This window comes from Manis pentadactyla, chromosome 6 (assembly GCF_030020395.1).
Source record: "Manis pentadactyla isolate mManPen7 chromosome 6, mManPen7.hap1, whole genome shotgun sequence".
Classification (NCBI taxonomy): domain Eukaryota; kingdom Metazoa; phylum Chordata; class Mammalia; order Pholidota; family Manidae; genus Manis; species Manis pentadactyla.
Genome location: NC_080024.1, coordinates 138,724,990 through 138,744,304, shown reverse-complemented (window position 1 = coordinate 138,744,304; position 19,315 = coordinate 138,724,990). Strand labels below are relative to the sequence as shown.

General features: G+C 37.2%; 1 protein-coding gene across 1 annotated transcript in view; it reads right to left on the bottom strand.

The window, feature by feature from the left end:
• The window catches only part of DCC (DCC netrin 1 receptor), a 1,164,464-nt gene that overhangs the window by 350,274 nt on the left and 794,875 nt on the right, over positions 1–19,315 (bottom strand). Inside the window, exon 9 of the mRNA XM_036918577.2 lies at positions 15,406–15,560. Coding sequence (XP_036774472.2) covers positions 15,406–15,560 — 155 coding nt within the window. The remainder of the gene's footprint in view (positions 1–15,405; positions 15,561–19,315) is intronic.

The following is a 19,315-nucleotide window of genomic DNA, read 5'->3' as shown; positions in this document are numbered from 1 at the left end:
AACCTAATCATACTTTTTTTTCCCTTTTTTCCCCCAGAATACCTTGGGTTTGGTTTCTTTTCATTGTAATTGAAAATTTTAATTAAAAGTACCAGCTGACTTGAAAGTCTAATCATACTTCTTATGTGTGCTATCTCTAGGATTGTCAAATATTTTATTATGGTAGAAACTTTCAAGGAATTTATTAGGACACAGAAAATAAACATAGGAAACCTCTAGATATGAACCACAGAACATACATAACCAAGACTAAGATCTCTCTGGACAATGGAGTCTTTAAGAATTCCAGAAATAGATCTATTAATTAATTTTATGGTAATCAGGGATGGCAATGGGAATTTGGTCAAGAATATTTCTTGAAGAACAATTAAGAATTGCACTGATGTGAAAAAGAGGAACAGGAGAGAGTGCAGGTGTGAAGGAGGGATCTGCTGAATCAAGACACATGGGTGTGAATGAGTATGATGGGTAATGGCCTTGACATTAGCCCTTCTGAAACAGAACTTACAAGTTGGCAAATGGAGAGGAAAAACACTACATAGCTTGGGGAAGGCTTCAGATGAAGAGGTCTTTAAGCACAATTAATGAGAATGAGTCCAAAGTGAACTGAATTCATAATGGCACAATTAAACTCATACTGTGGAAACAACCCACAAGCCTGGAATTATCAGTTATTAAATTGCTTTTCTACTTTGTTAACACCTTCAACAAATCAAAAATTTCCAATTTTAGGAAAATCTAGCGTGTCTCAAGATACTTGAAGAAAATTTAAAAATTCATCCATTTTTTTCAAGATGTTTTCCTCTAACTCTTCAGTTTAGGAACAACTGTTGTGAAAAGATAAACATTTTCAAATGAATTTTTCAAGAAATTGTCAAGAACTTTTGAGAAAATCCAAATAGCAACAGAAAGATTAAAACTACCTCTGAAATAACTGGTGAAAAACAAGATACCCCACATGGAAATTAAGCAACTTAATTTTGAATCCTGGATCAAAAACCCTCCTCCTCTATTTAATAACAGTGTATCCTTGGTCCAAGTTATGCAACACCCTGCATTATCATTTTCTCATGGGTTCAAAGTTTCTACATAACAGAACTATTAAAAGGATTATTAGGCTACATAGAAAAGGAAGTGTTCCAAATAATATGGTAGTCAATAGCACTATTACCTGAAATCAAGTCCCTTAAGCCCTTCTATATTTTGGTTCCCTCTTCAACTGGAGGAAGGATTGTTTGTTCTCCTTAATTTTAAGGTTGTTAGAAGAACATGAGGACATGATGTATGTGGAAGGGAAATGGAAAACATTTTATAGATGCATAGGGTATAGCATGAGCAGGACAAGGATTATGTTAACAAGCAAATGTGCCTGATAAAAGAGTGGATATTTGCCTGATGTCTTATAATAACAGATATAATTAAATCCTTTCAACCTCTCATAACTCTCCACATGGAGTTACTATTGCTGTGGTTATATAGACCTTAAAATTATGTTTAATTCTTAAAGACGAGTCCCAAGCAGAAATCCCTAGGACAGGCATATGGCAGGCTTCTTGCTTGCTTCGCACTTCTTTGAGACGGGTGTATACTTCAGAACTGTATTTCTGCGTACGGCAATGTCAGTTCTCTATAAATAGACATCAGAGAAGCGGGTGTCTTCAGCTTATGTGCAACCCACAGCATTTCCCACAGTGATAATGTGACTAAATCCCAGCGACCTTTCTCAAAGTTGGCTTGTATTATGGTCAGTGTGGGAATAATCAATGTTTGATGTTGGTAGCTTTAAAAGTATAATGAATGACATGTACAGATTGCTTTTACAAAAGAGCCCTGCTCCCATTTACTAGAGAAGAAGGAAGCTGTAATCTCTTTCAATCAAGTGGGTAGGTTTTCCTACCTAATGACTACAAATCCTACCTTAAAAGATATTATCTCTTTTAGGAAGAAATTTATTGTTTATCTATTTCCAGGCATTCAAAGATGCAGAACTGTTTTGGGTAAATTGGCTCTTTTGGGAGGGACCATAAATTAAGGGAGAGACTTAGAACTCTATTCTCCTACACACAGGTTTCACAGAGGCAGAGAGTTACAAAAGTGAGAGATTAGACTTCTCTTTTAACTTTCTGGGCTTCTCTGATGTAGGACATGCTACTAAATGTCTTTGAGTTTAAATTTCCTTATCTTAAAAATGGATTTAATACCAGTACCTACCCCATGAGGCTATTGTGGAGATTATAAATAAATAATTTATGAACAACTTCCGGCATAAAGGAAATTCTCGATAAATATTAACTAATTTTTATAACATGCAAGGCATTATGAGAACTGATGGGGGAACAATGAAAACCTCATAGAACTAAACTGATGAAGGTGACAGGACCACAGGGAGTCCAGAGGAAAGGATGCTGATGAGGTGTGAGGGATCGTCGGGACAAGACCGGGCTGGATCTTAAAGGGCTTGGGAGGATTGTGATCTTTTATTCTGAGAATCAGAAAGGAATTGATGGGTTTAAGCATTTTGTGCTCTGTCAGTTACATAAAGAGCGCATTGCAGGAGGCAAATGAAGGTGCTGGGAGACCAGTTGGGAGAATCACCTATAGGACAGAAGAATGAGGTTAACAGCTTGAATTAGAATGATGGCAGTGGAGAAAAAGAGAAGGGGAGGGATCCAAGGGCTACACAAAAGGTAACATCAGCAGCATTTGATGGATTGGCTGTAGGGCAGGGAGGAGGATGGGTGTGTCAGGGATAAATCCTGCTATTTCTGACTTGCAGAGCTGCTGTTTCTGTTGTTCACTGAGAAAGGAAATGCTGTATTAAAACTGGACTGGACAAGTGTGTGGGCACGTGAAGTTCACAGCCCGGGCACCCACTTTGGGTTTGAGGCACTTCACTATATAGGGAGATGTCCAGCTGGTTATTCATTCCCAAAGGGACAGTCATACCCTAGTATTTTTCTTCATCTTAACTTCTCTTTTAAGTTCTTGGGCTCCCAGCTAGATCATTTCACACCTTACTTCTATGAACAGCCTCATCACAGATGTTTTTTCTTCTTTATTTATTTCTCTTGCAGTATTTTTTTTTTTCTTTTTCCATATATAGTCAGCTGCTTTTCAGGAACATCAGTGAAGTCTCCAGATTTTGTGATCATCTGTTTGTTCTGTTCCTCCTTAACTTAGCTCCCCTAAACCCACACTTTGATCTTTCTTAAGGCACTCAAAATAATTACCCCAATTAATAGATCAGACTGCAATAAGGCAGGTTTTTTCTGAGCAATGTATATGCATGTTGAGGGATTTTGTTTCCCTTCTCTCCTGATACTTGAGAAAAGAGCCAGGATAAAATATCTCCCCTAACAACAGCAACAATAAAACTCCCAATAACAATGAACGTGGGCACACATCTGACCTTGGCAGTACTGAAATTAATATTCACTTTGCGAGTCTGCTGACATTTATCACTGAGAAGCACCTTTAATGCCCTTACACATACATGCATGCTAGGGGAAGATTGATAATCGCACAGGGCAGAAAACCTAGTTGTCCTCTATCTCTAAGAAACATCTAAAAGGCTCCCAGTCTGCTGACTGAACCACCCTGAGGATTAAGTTCATTTTATTTTCAGTATTCAAAAGATAAGAAGTTTATTAACCACATGGAAGATCTGGGCATGTTCAGAGATAGCAGCGGGAAGACAAATAGACTTTAGCAGTAAATCATCTCTGAGAAGTTGGACAATGACTTTTAGTAAAGCTAAAAGCAGGGACACTGGTGAGCTGCTCTGGATCAAAAGATTCCTTTTTTCTTCCAAACCTTTGCTTTTATTTTCATTGGTGCCATAAATCATTAGACCAATAAGAAAGAAACATCTTTGCCCCAAACCTTCAAAGGCTACTGATTATGATGTTAAATAAATATGGAATAAAATACAGAAAATAATGGTTAAATTATGAACCTATTTAGATAAGTCTTTCTGAAATAATTTTTTAAGCAGCATTAATTTTAGCCACTATACTTCCATAACTCCAAAATTTAATCTAACCTCAGATTGGCAATCTTCTTGACTTATTCTAACTGGGTGACATAAGGGTATACATCTACATTCCAGTATAAATATAATGTAAGCCATGAATGCTCACATGTAATTTAAACTTTCCAGCAATTACATTTTAAAAAGCAAAAATTAAATAAGTTAAATTTTAATAATATATATTTAACCCAATATGTCTAAAATGTTACTATTTCAAAACAACCAATGCAAATTTTGTAAATGTGATATTTTAGATTTTTTTCATATTAAGTATTAAACCTCCTGTGTGTATTTTACATTTACTCTTCAGTTTGGGCAAAGCCAAATTTCAAGTACTCAATAGCCACTGTGGCTAGTGGCTATCATACTGAACACTGCAGATATAGGCAATGCTAATAAGGATAATTCAAGAACTCTTTGATTGGAATGGGAGAAATTAAGTGTTTCCAAAAAATTTTCCAAAATTGCTCTAAGACCATTGAATTATGAAGATACACAACAAATCATATTACAAATGACAAAATTAATCAAGCTCTTGGCATGATCTGCAATAAGGCAGTGATATGTTAAACCTATTACTGAACTGTTCTTGGTACTTAAATGTTATATTCAATAATAAAACATGCCACCGGAAGTAGTACCAAGTCATTTCTGGGAGTCCTGAGCATTTCTGTGAAGAGCCTAGACTGAACTACAAGGCAATTAGTCCCCCTGAAGAATGGAAGCAGTAATAATTATTTTTATTTCCCTGCAAGGAAGTAGGAGAAGACTGAACTGAGACAGTAGACTGAGGGTTAAGATCAAGTAAGCGATATACAACAGGGAGTAGGAATTATGTACTGAATGTGGTCCTTGGCATAAAGGTTAGCATAACTCACTGAGATTGGCTTAAGCTCAATAACATAAGGCTTTTTAAAGAACATTATGGCTATGTTTTCTGAAGTAGTAAGAATTTTAACTCATGAGAGAACTGTTAAAATGCAGTTGACTTTCAATTAATATTTTTCCATTTCCTGAGATTATCATAGCTACTCTTAGTTCACACACACACACACACACACACACACAAACACACACACATTAGCATATGGTTGGAATGTCATGCTAGGTTCAGATCCTAGCTCTGATACTATTAATTTTATTACATCTAATGTAGGAGTTGGGTTGAGTCAGAATTCTTCCTCACAGATGATATTTCACAGGTACAGGGGCTTGCTAAGGGCTGAAGTTGAAAGATTTTAAGGTGATGACACACAATTTCTGGTAGAGGTTGTAGCTGTTAAAATTAGTTGAGATATTTTCATCAATGTTCAGGAGGAAAGGGTCATGGGATTTTTTTATTAACTGAAAGTCAAACAGTAGAAATCTGAACATGTGGTCAATGTCGTAATAGTTCTCACTGGCAGATTCTATGCACTCTGTTACCAGATAATTCCTTTAACTAGTTATTTCCCTTAGGGTCATCGAAACAGTTTACAGTCCTCAATATTCAGAAAGCACTATGTCTTCTGGCTTGCAAGACAGGGTGAGAATTCTGGAGAGAGGAAGAAGGGAGGAGCATATCAAATATGATTTTAAGGAACCTAAGAATGTTTCTTATTTTTCTCAGCTTGAGAGACAATGACTAAAATTATTTTTAAAATAAAAAGTAGCTTCTTAATTTTTAAAGTATGTATTAGTTTAATATGTATTAAATATATATATATATATATATATTTAATTGCTGGAAAGTTTAAATTACATGTGAGCATTCACAGCTTACATATTTATATATATATATGCTTCATAGTTTGCTCAGTGTTTACCAGATTACTTGGATTCTTAATAAAAATCTGTGTGATTTGTAGGGCAATGTATATACTGGGTTGAACAGTGTCCCACACAAAATTCATGTGTGACATAGAAAGGCCTTTGCAGATATAACTAAATTCAGGTAAAGTCATACTTGGTTAGGTGGGCTCTAAATCCAATATGAATGGTGCCTTTATAAAAAGAGGAAAAGAGACAAGGACACAGGGGAAAGGCCATGTGAAGATGGAGGCAGACACGGGGTAATGTAGCTACAAGCCAAGACGTGCCAAGGACCGCCCAAACCACTGGAAACTGGGAAGCAGAAAGGCAGGATTTTCTCTAGAGTCTGCAGAGACAAGATCAGCTAATACCTTGATTTTTGGACTTGTAGTCCCCAGAACTGTCCGAAAATACATTTTTCTGTTGTTTTAAACCACATAATTTGTGGCACTTTGGCATGGCAGCCCTAGGAAAGTAATACAGGCCATATGATCCCTATGTTAGACAGGGAAGTAAGACTCGGACAAGGGAAGGCATCTCCTCAAAACCAAACAGCAGATTATAGGGAATACCTTAGTCTAGAACCCAGGTCTTTTGCCTATTGGTTTAGTGTAGGATCCATTTTCAGGTAAAGAAATCACAGTTTTGCAAGCCAAGTTATTTAACATAACCGTGGATAAGGACTCTAGCTAGAGGCTTAGTGACCCCACCAGGGTAATGGACCCATCCTGGGACTGGCTTGAGTCTCTGATCCCTGAGTTTATTCTTTGAAAAATTCAGTCATTGGAATTAGCTACCTCAAAGGCACTTTATGGATTTAGCACTATGTTTCAGATCATTGGCTACACATTTTGGATTCTGGGTGCCCTGAATTAATATGGGATATAAGATTCTCCAAGAGAGAGAAAAGGGTACAAAAAAAGGTTTGTGGAAAGCTGTAAGGCAAACTCCTCCCTAATTCTATGCTCTTTGCATGGGCCTTTGCTGCTGCTGGAAAAATTCTGATGTAGTCTCAGAGAAATAAGGTGATTCAACCTCTGGATCATCCCTGAACAGACATCCCATTAGAATTCAATTTCCTGTTTAATGAACACAGGCAAAGTACATATCAGCAAACAAGCTGGAGCTGGGCTAACATTTGTGTTGGCACTAACTTGCCCCTTTTGGATGAATTCCTCAGAAAATCTTGGCAGCTGGAAGACTGGGCTGCAGGTCTGAGGCCTCCTTCCAGTCATTTCTTTCTGGTATCAGCCACATCAAATGACACTTCACTGGCCTGCCAGGACTTCTAAGAAGGAGGCGTCTCTATGATTGACAAAGTTTGGAGTGTTTTCTGTGCGTGGCACCATAACATACCCCTGTAGTGTATTCACTAGGGGGCTGTAGGACACAGACGTGTTACAGTTTACAACATGGAGAATTCTCCCACATTTTTCCAACAAGTGTTCAGCTTCGCCGCTACAAGAAGCCACATTCTGCACTGCATTGCTATTCGCCTAGCAGTATGTGGCATTTTCTTTTATTTTTATATTCAAAATACTGGGCACCGTTTTTGAGCTCACAGTCTAATTAAAAGTAAAATGTGCATCTATTTAATAGTCAAAGACAACAGTTAAAAATGAATTCTTGATTTGTCCCACATACCCTACAAACCAGCTCTTTCCTGTTTTGTGATTTTAACAAATGGTCCCCAAATTTACCTAGTATCTGAGGCCTAAAACCTAAGAGATGATTTACCTCCTGACTATTCTCCCAAGTCTTGTCCCTGTTTGCAGAAAGTATCCTAAATTCTACCAGCTCTCAACACATTCACAGGTTCCACCAAAACTTGAGCTATCAACATCTCTTGACATTAGCCTCCTCTCTGGTCTCAAAAATTCGATCATTCCAGCCCCTCCTGTGCTGATGGCATCACACTGAGAATTAATTAAATCCCCCTTTCTTCCTGTGGCTTCCTCAGCTCCTCAGCACTGAGCCCGGCTACCTGTCCTCCAGCTCTTCCATCTCTGTCTTCCTCACTCTCCCGCAGCAGTGTTCTTGCGCTTCCTCTCCAGCTCCTTGACACTTGTTATTTTCTCTGCCTGAAATGTTTCCATCCAAGCTCTTTGCTGACCCCCATCCAGATTCACTTAGATGTTCCCTCTAATTCCCCTCCTTCAGAAAGGCTTCCTGACTTTTCTTTCTAGAATCATCTCTATCTTCCACATTCCATATCCCCATAAACTGCTTTATTCTTTTGCATGCTTTATTTTTGTTTATTGTAGCTCCCTATCACTTAAATATATGCCTCATGAGATAAGAACTTTGTCCATCTTTTTTACTGATGAATTCCCAGTGCCCATTTGGGGCACACAATGAATATTTGTTGAATGGATGTTGAATGAATGAATGACATGATAAAGTTCAAAAAGACTTGGAAAGAAAAAATTTTGAGAGTAACAGACTGATCCATGTGGTAAATTAGCCAGAGTAGGTTTACTGATCTCAGAAATCTTAAATTAAATCTTAAAATAGAAAGAAAAGAGATATTTTAAATAGCCTAAAGAAGAAGAGCTTTTCAAACATGTGTGAAAAGCAAAGAAATAGAAATGAACAAATTACGAACAGTGTTAAGGAATATGATTACAGGAGGAATCATTAGAATCTAGCAATGGAGGTAAGCATGCTTATAACAGCTAGCATTATTATTATCTGACAAAGGGAGAGAGAGCAGGCCAAGTAATTACACTAATTACCTCATCAAATCCAAGTATTTACACTAATTACCTCATCTAATCCTCAGAATAATCATTTGAGAAGGTACTGTTGTGTCCCATTTTACAGATTTTCTTTTAAGCTTTACAGCAAGCTTTATGCCTGGAGGATATCTCCATTTCACAAATGAGGAAACTGGTTTAGTGAAGTTAGCTTAGCCCAGCCAGCTAGTAACAGCTCCCATTTAAAGCACTAGTGAGTGTCATCAGCTTAAAATCTCTCAATTTCAACCCATGACAATATCCTGTACCTGTCAAATGTTTTGTGAGCAGAAATTCTGGCTCAACTCAACTCCTTTACTGGATGTGATTTTGGGCTTCCCAAGGTGGAAAGATTGGGCTGAAACAGAACAGAGTTTTCATAGAATAGGAAACTTTTTTTTTTTCTCCTCCTAGATATCTTCCTACAAAGTAGAAACAATTTATTTATTAAAACAATATCATAATGCAGGAACAATGGAGTCAGAGACCAATGAAGTCACATTATTATCCTTCTGAGTATCACAGAAGATTGATCATACTTTACAGCAGGCAGAATATAACCTGCAGCTAAAAGAATCCATAAAATAGTGAAATGATTTAAGAAATGGATTTTACTTTATGTTGGTTGGATAGCACATCAGGTCAGTTAACTATAAATGTCTTGATGTGATACTTCCTAAAATACATGATCATATTTCATACTAAAATACAACATATGTGTACATATGTGCATTATATAACATATATATGCATTAAATTATATAGTACTTACTAATATCTTATAGGCCTTAACTTTAGGTTTATAACTGACTTAGAACAATTTATCTTACAGGTATATTTTAATCAAATAAATCATCCCTAATTTCTTTGACAGTTTCCTGTCCATCTCATTATACTTTCTATCCCCAGCATGGTATAGAAAGCTTGGCATGCAGTAGGTGCTCATTAAATGCTTTTGGACTGTATAGACCAAAAAGAGCTCTCAAGACGAAAGTGTATAAATACATATGTGCAAAAACGCTCTACTCTCTTTCTGTCTTTATCCTTGCCTAGTCATGTTCACCAGCAGTCCACAGACCAGGTATTCCTGAAGGAGTCTGATAAAAAAGCTCAGCTCAGCTGCTTTGTCTCTGGAGTACAGCTTCTTTCGGCAGCCCCAGCATGATGACAATATCCCTAAAGATGCTCAAGCTCTATTTTGCTCTAATTCAGTTTAGCAAGCAGACTACTTTCATTTTTAGTAGGGTCCATAACCAAAGGAGGCAAGTAAAGCCCCAGCAAATCTACTTTTAGAGAAATTTCTTTATTTCACACTAAATGCTCATACTTCCCAAACATTTCTATTATGATCCTTCCATGGCTTCTTTCTTCATACTCTCTAATATCAGTGAGAAATAATAACTCTTTTTCTGTATAATTTCTTACCAAGCTGATAGCTGCTCTATATGTTTGGTTATGCCAGTGGAAGAAGCCTGAATGATTCTTTGTGATCAAAGTAAAAAAGAGTAACAGTGAGCCAGCAGAAACTTTGTAGGGGCGTTGCTTATGCTGCACCACTGTTTGATCCGAGCAACAAGTACTCTTTGTCCTTCATCTTTAATTGCACACAGAAAGATACTTAACATTCCTATAACCTGAGAAAATATTTAAAGAACTTTAAGTAACTAACCAGAGAACATGTTCAGATCTAGGTTTTCTGATCGTTTAACAATAAATCTTCTATACTAACTCAATACATAAGGAACTTTTCAACATTCCAAGGGGACTCACCTGTCACGTACGTTTTCAAGCAACTTCTGCCTAAAGCAGTTTTCATTAGACTGCTCGTTCCTTGGGAGTCAGGACAATATCGGACTTGCTTTTGTATGCTTATGTCCAGCATAATGCCTAGCTGGGTGGTGTCCCACAGAACTTTCTGAATAATGGAGATGTTCTCAGTGCTGTCCCATAGGGTAGCCACTAGTCACATATGAACTGATGAAGTGTGGTTAATTAGTTGAGGGACTGAATTTTTAGCTTTTATTTTTATTTCAGTTTGAAGTGCAGTTTACAGTTGAAATGGAGCTAGTGTGCCTGAATTTTAAATTGTATTTTACTTCAAACATTTAAGTTTACATAAACACATATGGCTAACAGTTACTGTACTGGGCAGGAAGGTCTAGAACTTAGCACGAGAATAGTTTTTGAGTGAATAAATGAACGAAGAAAGTGCACTCACATTTGCTTTGAATTCTTCTAGCATGATTAAACAATCCATCCACCCAAGGCTACCTCTAATTCTTCCACTAATATAGTCATTGTAAAAGTCATAATACCTCGCCTAATTGACCATTAAATCCAAATGGATTCCTTAAAGCCCTCCGTTGCTCAGGATGCCATACCATAAACTTTTTACATCCCCTATTTTGTTTTTATAATACCTGAAAACAGTTTTTCAAAGAGAGACTTCTTAAATTACAGCAGCATCTGTATGCCAGCAGAAAAGATGGAAGGTCAGGGTTTTTCTTTATTTCTTTCTACTATTAATCTATAGCCATGAACATGACCACTGGACCACTGCTGATTGGCTCATGATCAACTTCATCACCACAGTCATCCCAAATATTCACTCAAAACTGTAGTGCAGTTAATAACTGGAAACCAGGTCAAGTGATAAAATAAATGAGCTGGACAGAACTGTGATTTACTTGGTTTGCTTAATTTATAGAATCATGATGAAGTAAATATAACTGATATTTATTATCTCTGCCACACATTAAGTATGGATCAGATTCTACCAGCAAATGTTAACCAACCAGCTATTCATAAAATGGCAATGCTGTAACACATTTTATGGGATACTGGAGTGTTTTCTGATCATAAAATTTAGTTAGGATGTCTAGATGTACATTAGGCAAAATAGAGGACAAACCAGTCTATAAAAGGCTGGTGAATTACAGAGAGAGGATAACTAGAAGGCAAATAATAAGTATATAAATGACTGATATTGCAATAGTAACCAAGCCAGTTCCAAACTGTCAATATGATATTATAGTAGCCTTATTACTGCAATGATGACTCTACTGAGTATCCCACTTTGTTTGTAAGGGCAGGACAGCTGGAATCATGTTTGCTGGTCCTGTTATGGACACTCTCTATTGAGTGCTTACTAAATAATAGGTAAGACTCAGGGGCCTCGCATATGTTACCACATTTCATCTCCACAACCGAGGAAGAGGAGGAGTATATCCTATCTCCAACTTCTACTTGAGGAAACAGAGGTCTCAAGGATTAAGAAACTTACCCTAAAATACAGCAATAATGTGCGAAGATGTATTAGGAGACTTCTCAGTTCTCTCTGTAAAAACTATACAAAGAGAGCCTTATTCAAATTTAAAAAACAATCCAGGGAATAAGGAAAAAAACATAAATATGTCTATTTCTCTAGATAATATATTCTATTTGGGAGTTGAGATCAGTCATCCTTTCAGTGTACAGAATATAATGGACTAAGAATATTACTTACAACTCCTAAGTATAAAGGGTTTTGTGGATAATTGGGTTGTGGTCTAGTAAATAGGCTTCCCATTTTAAATCAAGCCTCCAGCCAGTATGTGGTCCATTTTAGAATTCTTCATGATTAAACTGCCTTAACAGCATCTTAAAGGACCCCAAATAATAATTCAAAAATTCTCCACATGTGGTATGAAAAGATTAGACATGTCTTAAGCAGACAGGCACTTAAATCCAGCTGATAATACAGTGGAGAAATTATACACCATAAAGGCAGGGGGAATGAGCCAGGGTTTAGCAAAAGGAAGCTATAACCAGGGGATACAAACTTCCTATAAATCAAGCCTTTCTATTCTGGGTGATTATTTCATAAATTGGATCTTGGGCTGTTGATGTCTTTAAATGATTACTACAAAATGTATGCACTTTTAGAAACAGTTGCTGGCTGAATTATATTTCAGACATATTTTCCATCAGTATTTATTCCTTAAGAATATGGTTTGCATAATAGAATTGATACTTTGAAAATAATATGGAAAACATGAAATTCAATTTGTACAGAAGCTATGTAATTTTAGTGTACAATTACTATATTCTATTTAGAAAAACAGTAATAAAAGGAACCAAATGCATACCCAGCTGAGACCCATTTTCAAAAGATAAGATCATTTTATCAGGGAGAGAAATAATGATGGAAATGTCCACTCTTCCCTTTGCCTCTGAAATTCTGAAATTCTAGCCAAATAATAAAATCAGCATTTGTACTTCCTCTAAAAACATAAAAGATGGGTTTATAAGAAGTCTAGAGAGAGAAGGGGACAGGAGGGAAGAGAAAGGAAAGGGCGAGGGCAGGAAGGGCAGGGAATGGAGGAAATGGAGCACAGGATCATTAGGATATTCCATTTTCCTAAGCAACTGCTGTATTATTGAGCAGGCCTAGGGAAGATGAAGTGTTCCTTAGCCTAGAAATATTTTTAAATTACTAAAATGGCATTTTGTGTTAACAACAGAAGATAAAATACACATGTAGTACCTATTAGTCATGATAATATAATTTATTTATCTTAAAGTCTGCAATAAAAACAGCAAGTGAGCTACACAGTGCTCTTAATTTCAATGAACTGGAGTTGGCTAACTGCTTTGCACAAGTAAAGGGTTTATCTAGGCTGAATTGTTCTGATCTACCTATCTACTTAGTAAGTGGTGAATTACCCAAGGCAATTCTCAATGAAACAATCAGATCACCATGCAAGTAAACAATAAATAGCCTGCAGGGGAAAGAATTCTTACTCCTTCAGTGGTAAGAACAGAGATGAGTTAATAATACAATGCTGTTATTAAAGGCCAAAATATGGTTATCATTCTATGGTCATTATTGTTATCCTTGAAAAATATTCAAGGCTCCTTCATGTTACCAAAGCAGAAGGTCTCCATTTTCATTTTCTAGAGAAAAGATAACTTATATGAGACAACAATACCAACAAGCAGCATAGTTTATTCTGTTAGGTACTTAGTTTTTATTCTGTGCCTATGGTTATTTTATGCTAATTTTTAAGCAATCGAAATGCTTGCAGAGCCCAGATTCCATTGAGGTCCTCTGCACAAATTCTCAGACTGCTTTCTGAATGAGGAGGAAGAGATGGTATACAGAGGACCTGGCTGCTATCTTTGTAAAATAACACCTTTTTGAGGAGGCAGGCATTGTATGATTTAGGCACAAAAAAATAACCAGATACCATGCCTTGGCCAACACAGGCAATGAGCCAGCAAGCAAACCTGTGACTCAGATGGTAATATTTCATTTAACAACTTCTTACAAGTTGCTTACTGTACTTGTTTTGATGCCGGGGTTCTTGTTCATGGAGTTGAAGAATGAACTTTGCAAACACTCAAGGTAGGAAAGCAAGGGAGAGGCTTTTATTTAGAGACAAAGCGATAGGACGGAGCCCCTGGCTCGTGCCAGGAGGGTGTAAGAGAGTCTGTGGTTGGGCATTGTCTAGGGGTTTATATCTTTCGGTTTAACTGAGTGTTTAGTTATTATTGGTCCCAGCCTGAATGCTTTAAGCCTTTTTGTTTTAACCAATCCTGCTGAAAATTGCCTATATTCCTAATTTGGTATTTTTATCCTAAAGAATTTGTATGACTCTAACTTTGCTTAATGTTTAGCACAGAGTTTCAGTAGTTTCTCTGCACATTATTACATTGTTCTGACTGTAATTATCCTGTTTTGCTTCTTTCGAAGGCTCTCACACTACTCTGTCTAAACCCATGGTCCCTGTTTCGTTATTGTTACATAGAATACTGGCTTCCTCAAAAGCTTCTGAAATACATATTGCTGTTATTTCTACACACACATTTTCCTAAACATGTCTCAGATGTCATGCAACAGTATTGGCAACAGGGAAGATATTCATTAAATGCACTCTTAAATTGAATTATGCCATTGCTTTGTTTTATAAAGGTAAGGCCATATGTGAGATGCAAGGAGTCATGGACTTATTTTTTTTAAATGAATGATAATAAAATGGCAGAAAATTTTGTATCATGAGTAATTTTTTTAGGAGATGAGACATTATTATTCACTGTCAGAATGTAAAGTACTTTCTTGTCCCTTTGCTTAGAAAAGTCAGCATACAAAAATAATTTAAGGAGAAAAAAACCAGTAATGAATCCTTTAATATAGCATTAGAAGTTTCTTAGGAAAACCAAAATGTCAGACACAGAAATATTTTTCAAATGTACAGTTTTGGGGCTTTATAAAAGTAGAAATTACTGAAGCATTACTTTAATGTCAAAGAACATTCAGCTGCTTTACTTTGTAATCATATAGCTTTATGTAGTGATTTAAGTTGAAGAATAGTGAGATTGCCCAGTGGAGATTAGTTGTTTACATTTCTTTAGGTTCACTTATGGAAGCTCCTTGGGGCATTCAGAGCATGTCTGAATTCTTCAATAAGTCCCTATATTTAGAAGCCTTATGCCAGTTCTTTTACACGTTTAATGTTACATTCTTGGTAGACAAACTTGGAAAATTTGAAAAATCTATAGAAGAGATTGAAACCTGATGTTGATGATGAAATCCTAGCAGGTGGAGTAAGTCAGTTACTTACTTGGGAAGTGAATACATAAGATGGCCTAGGCCTTTATTGTTGCTAATTTGCCATTTTGGAGACATGGCCTAAGTGGGGAGGTCATTTTGGTAGGAAGCTATCTTATGCTTATAAATCCCTGAGTTAAATATGTTGCTTCAGAATCTTCCTTCCATTCTGCTATCTCAAGGAATTTCTATGAAAGGATTCAAGGGTATTGTGGAGAAAATAAATACTTTTTAAATGCTGCTCTTTGATTCATACTCACACTCAGGCTGAGTGGCCACTTTGATGGGTTGAGAGCTCTCCCCTGGTCCCCACTCATTGTAGGCCACAACTCGGAAGGTGTACATGGCTTCTGGCTTCAGGTTTCCCACAGTGAGCTGAAGGGACCCGGGCTGAGATGTATTCAATGCTCGTTCCCTGGGAGATAGAAGTTGCAGGGAAAGATTATTCCAACATGAATACTTTTAGCCAAAACCTATAATTAATGTGCAAGAGCAGAGAGGTAGGTAAACCAAAGGTTGCTTACTCATCTAACGCTGACTCTGCATGGAAATCAAGACCTCTGAGGCTTACTATGGGAAGTAAACTGACCAGAAGGGCCAACACAAAAATGTTTGCAGGGTTACTGGGGAGTTCAAGTTTATGTCAGTCCCACAAAACTCACAAACTAAAGTCTTTTCCCTTGACACTCTACAATTTAGAATTCCAAACTCATGACAGAAAACTATTAAAATAAGAAGAAACATCTGGAACGTAGACAGGAAGATACATTTCGTAAACATCAGGCTAATGACAGAAATCAAGGTTTCAATTATTTCACAAATCGGTCTCTGTTAGTGTTGCCAACAAATGCATTTATGCATTTTCTCTCATTGTACAAAAGGAAAGGCAGATGCTAAGTGTTGATGTGTATGGAGCTTGAACTCCTGTGGTTCCGCTAAGTGCAATTAGTGAAGGGAAGTAGATTCTCTTGTACGTGAGGAGAAACTGGAGAAACTGCAACACATGACTCCCTCTGCATTGTTCTTCAATTCACATCTACATGGGTCCAAATCCTTTCCCAGTCAAAACTGTCCTCAGTGGCTTCAAACAAATGAATTAATCTGCTGATCCTGGTGGGATTTACAGTATGTATTAAGAGAAGACAAAGTCTGTGGATATGGATGCTGATATATAAGAAACAACAACTACTAAAGGATTAAAGACACACATGATTACAGACATTTATATCCTCATTGGCCTCATATAATTGATTGAATGGGTTGAAGAAGGAACTCCTAAGTAAGTCAACTGTTTCTTGAGGTTTCTGTTTCTGGATACAATCTCTTGTATCTCAGTGGAATTATATGTACATTTAAATTTTGCCATTCCACTTTATTTTGTTTTGCGCAATGTTGAAAATGAAACCTGTTTTTCTGCCAGGGCAAATCAGGCTTCTAAAGAGGGAAAAAAAAGAGTTCTAAGGGCATGAATGGTGATTCCTGGTCATGTAGACATTCTTAATTTGACTGATGTGGCAGAGACTGGCTGGCTCAACCTTAAACCCATTTCTTCTTCATGGACCAGACTGTATTTCCCTGCCTCCCTGAAAGCTAGATGATGCCATGTGATTAAGTCTAACCAATGAGTCTGAGCATATACAATATGTGCTGATTCCAGGCTTGGCCTAGAAAAAACCCACACACGTAGTATCCTCATGTTCTTTTCCTCCACCTGTAGGCTCGAGATGGAAGCACAGTGACCTTGGAAGTCATATACTCATGATGGAGGAGAGCTGGGGGAAGGAGCACCTGCCAATCAGGAACATCCTTTTTCTATTTTATAAACACAAATCATTTTGAGCCATTATAAATTCCAGGGCTTGTTTGTTATAGCAGTTAGCATTATTTTATGTAGTACTGCTAATAATTAAAAACATGAATGTTGGGTATTTACCAACAGCCCTGGCCAGATGCCTCTTGGTCAAGTTCTCTCCTGTGACTCTGAAGACATAATGACCCTTCAGATCTACAGGGCTCAGAGTCATGGTCTGCGGCAGCAGATACCTTGTCAGACAAAGCTTCATTACTTCACTTCTATTCCCCCTGAATGGCGCTCAGGCAAGTCCAAGATAAGTTGACTGAAATAAAGGGAGCAAGTCACCTGTGCTTTCTAGGATCCATTTACTATCAATTCATTCACTGAAAACTGACACAGAGCATAAATATACAAAGTCTGTCTCCTCTTGTGAACTGAAAAAAATACTGTAGGCAACTTGCCCTCTGACCTCACATGGAAACAGAGAAGGGTTTGTAAATAAGAGGCATTTATTTCTTTTTTGTAACTTGTAGCTTTAGGTCCTTTTGGGTCACAGAGTTGAAGTTTCTAAGAAAATAACTTCCATGTCATAAAAGCATGCACTTTGATCCAATAACAATAATGTTAGTTCTTTTCTGAGATCAGTAGGTGAAGTCTTCAAAACTGATGTGTTTTGAGGCACAAGGTTGAACATGATGGCATAGAACGCACCCTTGCACAAATTGCATTAAGACAGGACCCTCAGTAGGTGTATTCTCCTGTACCTGGAACGGGTCCCTACTCCAGTTTGCACTTGCAATGCACTGCATTATACTAATAGCTTTCCCTACTTGTTCATTACCAGTCTTCCCAGTTCTATCTTCTACTGATAGATACTCTTCTATCATGCATGATCTGTTAACTCCATGCCCAAAACTGTACTGGCAGCGCTTCTATGGTTATTAGAATCTCAACTCCTTCGGGCAAGATCCAAAGATCTTCAAAAGGTGGTCCAAACCTTTTCAACTGCTCTGCAATGAATGGCCCTGCCCCACAACACCATGTCCACCTTTGCTCCTCTGTCCTCTTGACTTACAGTTCTTTCTCAGTTTGGCAAAAGCTTGCTCATTCTTCAAATCCAATTGAAATGAAATCTCTTGGCTGGAGCTTTCCTACCTTTATGTCCTTTGATTACAGCAGTATTAAATACTTCGTCTTTTGTGCTTCTGTTGCTTTGGTTTATATATTTATTTCGCCAGGTATCACATTGTATTAATAGACATGTCTGTCTCTGATTCATCTGTGAAGTATTTTAGAAGAAGCCCTACTCCATCCACACTGTACTGACACTAAGCATATATACCCACTCAGTATAAAGAACGGCTATGTTGCTGGTACTCCCAGATTTTTTTAATGAGTACATAAATAAGTATGAACACTTTAATAGAATAATTGCATAAAGCTCCACATAGAGTGATCTCCAAAATGCTTAGACAGTAGATTCTATTCCATGGTCTATCTCAGCTCAGCTGGATGGCGTTTGGTTTGCCACTTCACCTTCCTGGGTCTCATTTTCATTATTTAAACACTCAGAGAGTGGAATCTACTCAGGGAAGCCTTTCTAATCTAATATTCTTTATTGGGAGCAGAAAATCACCTACCTGTGTGGCTGTTTTTGTTGTTTAACTGAATTCAGCACTTTTGTATTTACATTTCAGAAGTAAGCACAGTTTAAAGATTGAGCATGATACTGTTTCTTAGTGGACCATTTGTAACAACATGTCTTTAATATACATATTAAGTAAACACATATTGTCTTACCTATGTGCACCAGGGTGTTAACATTTAGTTATGGCTGTAAGGTGAGCAACAGAAGCTCTCTTGAGGTATCAAAAGCAGAATTAATTGCTTCAAAGGTAAAGGTTATATTAATGTTTCTTTGTAAGAAAGGAGCTATATTATTTTTAATGGGAAGATTTTTAACATCCCCTTGTTATCCATTCCACTTTCATTTTTATTTCTTTAGTGAGAGCAGGAACAGTATGATAATGTGAAGACTTCAAAACTGAAAGTTGGTGTTTAGTGGAATAGGGTTCAATGTGGCTGCAGTGAACAACCATCCAACTCCCCCACTCTTCATTATCCCAGAATCAAATGATCTCGAACTAGTGCCACCTTCAAGGGAAAGGAGGTGCAGAGGTGGCCTGCCACCAGATAAAGCATAGGGAGTAATGGACATCATCCTCTTGGTCAGGGTATTTCCACTGAACTTTGTTTAAAAATTCTGTTTTTATCTTGAATTGTTAAAAAGCATTGTCTGAGGAATAGGCTTTTAAAAATTCACTTTAATAAAATATCTGTTTCAGCATCTATTACAAATCTAAGACTAGTTACAA